Consider the following 7,500-nt stretch of genomic DNA (forward strand, 5'->3'; position numbering starts at 1 on the left):
CCAGGGTGCAAGAATCAAGAGAATGAGGATCACCCTGACCCCCATTCATTCATTCATTCATTCATTTATTCATGTATTCATTAATTCAGTCATCTGGCATTATTCAATGTGGTCATTCATCCTTTAAACATCTCCCTCCTCCATCTTGTCTTCTGTCAGTCATTCGTGTCTCAGTAATCCTCTCAGGCCTTCTGACTGATCTCCTGAAATCTCTCTCCCTGGTTGAAATGCAGTCTTTCCATTCCTGCGACTATTAGTATCCAACAGGCATTGAGTTCCAGGGGATTATGCACACTGTGTACACAGTTTCCATTACGCCGGCCTTGGCCCGGCCCATCCAACCCGTGGAACCCCTGCCCTGGGCTGATAACCAGGAGCCTTCTATCTGCTCTGAGGGAAACCTCTAAGTGGAAGAGGAGACTTGTTGAGAGCAGGCCACTTCAACTCCATTCAGGAGCATCCAGTGACCCAGACAGATCCTCCTCAGTGCTCACATAGCGTCCCTGGGTATGGGGTCTTGTGGGTATGGGGGGGGGTGGGTGGACGGTCTTGGGGATGGAGTGGTAGATAATAGCCTAATGTCTTTGTCCATCTATCATGGCAGATGAAAGATAGATAGATTACAATGTAAAACAGTCAGAAACATACCTTAAATAACTGAGAGAATTTAAAAAATGCCCTGGTGTCACTCAAGGAAGAATGTATGTTCTTGTGCTGTTCGCTGAAGGTTGACATAGATGTGCACTAATAGGCCATTGATTGGACGGAGGCTGTCTTAAAGCATTCCTCGCCTGAAAGACGTTCTGAAAGACTATCTTTTTTTGAAAGGAGGAGAAGGTGAAGGGTAGGAGCAGAAAGGGAGAAGGGGAGTAGGGTTGCAGGCTCCCTGGTAATTGAGGAGGCGCCTCGCTCAGCCGGGGCCCCAGTCTGCCACGCGACTCTGCCAACAAGAGGAGACGAGGACAGCCTCCACCTCCTCTCTCTTAAGGGTTGATTATCACTGATAGGTTTCTCAAAGAAACAAGGGCCCTAAGTGTAACGGCTGCAATACTAAGCCCTGGTGGGATTTGGGGGATTTTCAGTTACTGTACTCAGAGAACAACGTTGATGGAGTTAGTCACGGGACGGGATTGAAGGGATGATTTTCCCTCCCCAGAGGCTGAGCGCCGACCGTACACACATATTTAGAACTCAAGCTTCTCAAATGGCTTCCCCCAATGGCTCCTGGGATGGCTGCAGGGAGAATTCGCTGTCTTGGGAGTCCCACAGGGCCCTTTGTTGGGCCCGGACTGCTTTCTACATAGTATTCCAGTTATCCCGCAATCACACCTGGGGTTTTCCAATTGTCGAACGTAATGATCTTGACACAGTCCAGAGATGTTTCCACAGCCCTTGCAGTTGGCCAGACAGTGGAATGGCCGAAATCATACTCACCCGATTTAATGTCTAGCTATATTTGAGACAACTGGCTCAAGCATGTAATTCAAAGTGACATACAGAGAATAGAATTGGCTACCACAATTTACTCACCAAATTGATTGGCAACAAATGTTATGAAAATTCAGAGTGACCTCAGACACTGAAGGAGGATAGAATTGTACAAATAGGCCAGTCGGAGTGGGCATTTCAGGAAATTGGCTAAAGAATGATCTCTCATTACTTACGCGTTTCTCTGAACCAAATGATCTGTCTGAACCATCATTGTCATAAACCCCAATACCCTTAAACACTAATTAGAAAATCTTAGCATCCTCTTGCTCATAGAGATGACGTCAAAAGACTATACACATTTAGCAGATGACAGAGAATGGGCTGCGGGTTTAATGCCTTGCATATAGGCCACGGCAGCAGTTGGATCTCGCTCAGCACCCTTTATCTCCTAATTGATAGTTTTGGTCCGGATCCAAACCGGCCTTTTCACTGTGGCTGGATTTCCATTCAGAGATGAAGGTCTGGGGTTTAGTTTAGGGAGGTTTAATTATCTCCCACAGCATGTCAAGACTGGTGGTTAATGCGCGGATGGTGGTGGTGGTGGGGTTGGGGGGTGGAGTCGATGAGCCAAGTTTCCCCAGAAACCCGTTGTTCGGGTCCAGTATGCGATTGTTCCAGTAGCTGGAGAACCTGGAGAGGTATTGTAAGAATATAACAACCCCCGTCCGATGCCCCCAGCTTCACTCGCTCGCTCCTGTCTCCTGTCCCCTCACCTTCACCTCACAGCCGCCTCTCTCTCTCTCTCTCTTGCTCTTTCTCACGCTCTTTCTCTCTCTCTCTCTCTCTCACTCTCTCTCTCTCTGTCTCTCTGTCTGTCTGTCTCTCTTTCTCTCTGTCTCTCTGTCTCTCTGTCTCTGTGTGTGTGTGTGTTTCTAATCTTGCTCTCCCATGTCCTTGGCCTTACTCGTTTATCGTAGTCCAAATACCTTCTGTCTGTCATCCCCTCATCTCTCTTTCGCTCTGTCTCTCCATCAGTCTGGGCTTCACCTCACCCCTATCATCTCCTAATCTTTTTTCTTTTTCCTTCTCATTTCTTCTCCTCGTCTCTCTTCTTATCCCTATTATTCTGTATTTTCTCTATCAGTGTGTGTGTGTGATTGTGTGTGTGCGCCATCGTACTTACAGGGTTAATTACCTGTCATTATGGCTCATTAGGGGCCTATCAGCATGGCGGCAGGCAGGATGGAGGGGGGGGGGGTTACCTGTCAACATCTTCTCCTCCTCCTTCTCTTCCTCTTCTTCCTCATCCTCCTCCACTCTCCCATCCCCTTCTCCCTTCTCCCCTGCTCCTCTCTCGTCCTTACCTCCTGTAGTTCCATCCTTATTTGAGGAGTCAGTTGCTGTGTGTGTGTGTGTGTGTGTGTGTGCGTGTGTGCGTGTGTGTGTGTGTGTGTGTGTGTGTGTGTGTGTGTGTGTGTGTGTGTGTGTGTGTGTGTGTGTGTGTGTGTGTGTGTGAGACCAGTAGAGGGTACAACTACAGATCTGACCTTTACTACTGCGCAAGCCCCAATGCCTACTACTACTCATGTGTCTACGGCCAATCTAATAGCAATAAGTGCTCATGCACATGTTTATGTTATTATATGTGCTATCCACATTGACATGGGTCCAGATTGTACAGCGTGTACCACAGTGAAATGAATTGTGCCGTAGATAGCCTGCCTTTTTTACTGTTTTGTTTGAACTTCTGGTTAGATGCTGAACTGTATATTGTTGCCTCAATACTTGCCCGTTGCGATGACAATAATGTTAAATCTAAACATCAATACATTTTAGGCATATTCCTATCCCTTATGGCTTAGTTGACCTTCAACTATTGTTTCAATCATTTTAATTCCATTCGCAATTTGCTATTTTACAATTATGAGGTAAAGTATCTGTCTACCCTGACCTACCGTATTCCCTCTTGGCTTTTAAATGTATAAATGTAGATATGTGAATCCCTTTGAGAATATACCTACCTCCCCCTATCTCCTCTACCTCTCCCTCTCTCCTTTAATTTCTGTCCTCTATTCTCCTTTTCTCCCTTCTAACCTCTCCTTTTCTTTCCACCTGTCCTCCTCTCTCTCTCCACCCCCTCCACCTGTCCTCTCCAGGGCTGGGAGGAGAGCTGTGACGCGGCCGTCTCCCACCTGCTGAGGAGCTGCCTGTCGCGGAGCCCCAAGGACCAGGCGGCCTCGCTGGCCCAGAGCGCGGGGCCCGCGCTGGGCCTGCCCGCCGACACCGGCAGGCTGAAGAAGCACATCACCCTGCTGTGCGACCGCCTGGGGAAGGGAGGCAGGCTCTCCCTGGCCTCCGAGACCAACGCCCCGGTGCCAGCCCAGGTCCAGACGCTGGTCCGGCCTGGTGAGTGAAGGGGATAGTGGGGGTGCAGAGGGGGAGAGCTGGGGATGGTGGGTGCTATAGGGTGAAGAGGCTGGGTTCGGTTGGATGAGGTGCAGTTTAATGTCCTGTCTGTGATTGTAATAGTGTGTCTGGTTGATTTAGTTACGTGCTTTAACTTGCTGGGAGATGTATGTGTTTCATTAGTCGCACACTAACACAATAACACGGCAACAGTAATTACACGCGTGCCTTTATATGCCCTCGCACTTGCACATGTATGCAGAGACAGATCTGTTAATATACAGACGGCTGTTAATTAAGGCTGTAACTTGACAGACCAATGTCTTTGAGAGCTTAGTTCACACACTGCCACGTGTGCAGACACATGAACTCTCTCTTCTCTCACAAAGACATACACACACCCACATATGTATATTGTTTATGTGGTTGGTCATCTATTAGAGAGCAGTGAGCATTTTTTAGTTCTGACGTCAATGCCGGGTGTGTATCATTGTTCCTTAGTGTGTGTGTGTGTGTGTGTGTGTGTGAGTAATTTTCCAATTAATGTCGTAAATTCTGCCTCTTTCTCTCCTGAATAGAAACATTGTATTGGTTTGATCATCATCTCCAGTTGTGTTGTGTCCTTCATATCCTCCCTGCTCCGTTTTGTTTCAGCAATCTCTGTCCTTCCATTGTTTCTCATCTCCTATATTCTCACCTTGCCTCCTCTTCCCTCCTCTCCTCTCTCCTCAGCTCCTTTTTCTCCCTCTCAGTTCCCCTCCTCTCCTCTCAACTCCTGTCCTCTCTTATCTCCTCTCCTCACGTCTTCACCTCTGCTCATGACTGCCCCCCTTCTCTCGACTCCTCACCTCCTCCTTTCTCACCTCATTCCTACTTTCCTCTCTTTCTCTCTCCTTCTGCCTCCTCTTCTGTCTACTCCTCTCTTCTGCTCGTGTCTGCACCCCTTCTCTTTCTCTCCTATCTCCTCCTGTTCTCTGTTTTGACTCCTCTCCTCTGCCCTGGGTCCTCTTGTCGTGTCTCTCTCTGTAAAACGCTCTTACTGTTTTTCTCAATCGTTTAAACACGTTTTCTGAAACTATAGCTCAATTTCTCAAAACTCTAAACACAAACCTGAGAAGAGTTAATCATTTTGACAAAACTCCACCAATTCTTCTCAAAAATGATTTCTTCAACCAAACAGTAAACACATCTATCAAATGAACATCTATTAGAGAGCATCAATTAATCACTGGTGTGATCAATTCAAAACACTACATATTCAAATGTATAAAATTGTTTAGAAATAGCTTTCTTTTTTAAAGTTGCAATTAGGTGGTACATATAGTATAAAGACTGTTGCCATATTGTAATACAATACTGTGAATATATCATATAAATATTGCATTTACACAATCGTATCAGAATAGGATACAATGCATACTTGTCTATCCAATTAGCTCCAATGGGCTAAACTCACAATCCCAGCCTCCCAGAGTCATATTGTACACCTAGAGTTGATAGTGCAACATTGTTCTGAGAATACACCAATGTTACCTATCTTGGCAATACTCAGTCATACAGTAATTGCCCTGATAAGTAAAATGAAAAACAATATAGTAAGAAAATGTTTGGACTGTCTTTCGGGGGATGTAATGATGAAATCAGTGCACAAGTACAAAAAGGTAACAAAGCAAATATTTATTTATTACTGTAACACAGTCAAATGTTCCGCTGAACTGACTGCAGTTTTCCTCAATCGTTTACGTAATTATTCGTTATGATCAAACAGACACTTTTAAGAGCATGTTCACAGTGGAATTAAACTGAAGCACACACACACGATACTTGACAAACCCCTATGTGGCCCCTATAGTGCGTATTTTATAGTCATTTTCACTGTCCCATTGGTTGCTGTGGTCACACACACACACACAATATAAACTAACAAATTAAATAAAAAAATAATTAGCCAGCACTGACAGTGTGTGTCTGTCTATGTGCATTCAGAGTACGAGCATATGCGTGCGCCCATGTGTGTTGTGCACGTGTCTGTGTGTGTGTGTGTGTGTGTGTGCGTGTGTGTAAGAGGACATGTTGCATGCACATTTAAGAGGGGGGGGGGGGGTAGCGGGGGATTGAAATAGCGACAAGCCCACAGTCAAATTGCTGGTAACCACGGCAGCACTCTGTCACCCCCGTTTCCAGACCGCATCCCAGAATACTAGAGGAATGCCTCGGCGCACAACTCCCATCTGGAGGCGGGCCCCGGGCCCCGCTCCACGCGGAGGACCAGGGCGTCTTTGCGTTCGCCTGTCTAATAATAGGAACAGGAAACATCTCAGTGGAACAGAGAAGAAGTCGAAAAAAGCACATACACACACACACACACACACACATACACACACACAAACACACACACACACACACACACATACACACACACACACACGCACACACACACAAACACACACACACACACACGAGGCAAGGCGTGTAATGGCCGCGCCACAGGTTCGATTTCAGCCCACCGGTTAAATTGCAGGTTGTCCCATCATCTCCCCTGTCACTTTCTCCACTCTGCGGACGCTCCATGCCCGGCCGCCTCTGGAAATATCCCCCAAGCACCCAATGGCGCCATCTTGGAAGTCTCTGCAATTACTACAAATTAAAAGTTACTTTGAATTTGGCCAGCTTAAAAGCGTAAGAGTAAACAATGTGTGCCTACGTTCAATAAAGGGCTGAAACAAGTATGAGCCGGTTGCACGTTATATAAGCGTTTGAATATGCCCGATCTCGGATCTAAAAAGTACACACTTCCAGCTCGCTCAAACCGAAGTTGTGCAACTCAGAAGTCTTCAGGGTGAAGTTGTCAGTTCCTCCCCGGTCTGATACCGTTAGAAGTCTGAGAACGAAGGACTTTTGGGAGGTTTAGAGAAATGCAGAGCAGAACATCTGTTCTCAAACTGTTGTTGCCAAGAACCGCAGACTTCACAGCCACCACGGAGTGAGTTTCGGGCCCGCGTCCATCGCTCCAGGCTATTTAAAACACACAATAAATTTATATTAGTATTGCTATCTCCTACGACTAATTCATCCACGACACAGCGTGCGCGTGTGTGTTACCGATTGAACTATACATAGTAACACTTGTAGTAATCTATTATGAAATTATATTATTAGTGTTCATTATCCTCTAGTATTAGTGGTTTAGTTTCCTTTCTTAGTACTTTGCGTACTCCATTTACTCACTTGCAATCACAACTGGGATTATTACAAATGCTAAATATATATATATCACGAAAAGAACATTGATAATATAGCCACATTCAATCCCACCTATTAAGCTAGTTGTTTACCTGAATCTCTCCCTGTCCCACCGTCCTGGCTAGAGTGGGTCGCTGCTGTGCTGGGGGGCCGTGGGGAAGGCCTGCAGTGTGTTTTGCGGGTCCAGACCACACTGCTGTTTATGACAAATAGCCCCCCCCTGTCGCCGCTACAAATATAGCATCCACCCCCCTAGAGAGAGAGAGAGAGAGGAGCGACGGCGGTACCCCGGGAGACCAGAGCTCTGACCGCCCCGTGTGGCTGCTCCTCCACCACGGCTATTTAGACACACACACACACACAAACACACACACACACACACACACACACACACACACACACACACACACACACACACAC

At 46.6% G+C, this 7,500-nt stretch overlaps 1 protein-coding gene and 1 long non-coding RNA gene across 2 annotated transcripts in view; one reads left to right on the top strand and one right to left on the bottom strand.

Moving 5' to 3' along the window:
* The window catches only part of bbs9 (Bardet-Biedl syndrome 9), a 129,594-nt gene that overhangs the window by 71,640 nt on the left and 50,454 nt on the right, over positions 1–7,500 (top strand). The window contains exon 20 of the mRNA XM_056601975.1: positions 3,588–3,837. Within this exon, the coding sequence (XP_056457950.1) occupies positions 3,588–3,837 (250 nt within the window). The remainder of the gene's footprint in view (positions 1–3,587; positions 3,838–7,500) is intronic.
* On the bottom strand, positions 5,509–7,282 carry LOC130391258 (uncharacterized). Its single transcript, XR_008896872.1, has 4 exons — positions 7,173–7,282; positions 6,631–6,852; positions 6,345–6,474; positions 5,509–6,130 (listed from the first exon to the last, which is right to left on the bottom strand). It is a non-coding gene; the product is annotated as an uncharacterized LOC130391258 (long non-coding RNA).

The sequence above is a fragment of the Gadus chalcogrammus genome, chromosome 11, assembly GCF_026213295.1.
Source record: "Gadus chalcogrammus isolate NIFS_2021 chromosome 11, NIFS_Gcha_1.0, whole genome shotgun sequence".
NCBI lineage: Eukaryota > Metazoa > Chordata > Actinopteri > Gadiformes > Gadidae > Gadus > Gadus chalcogrammus.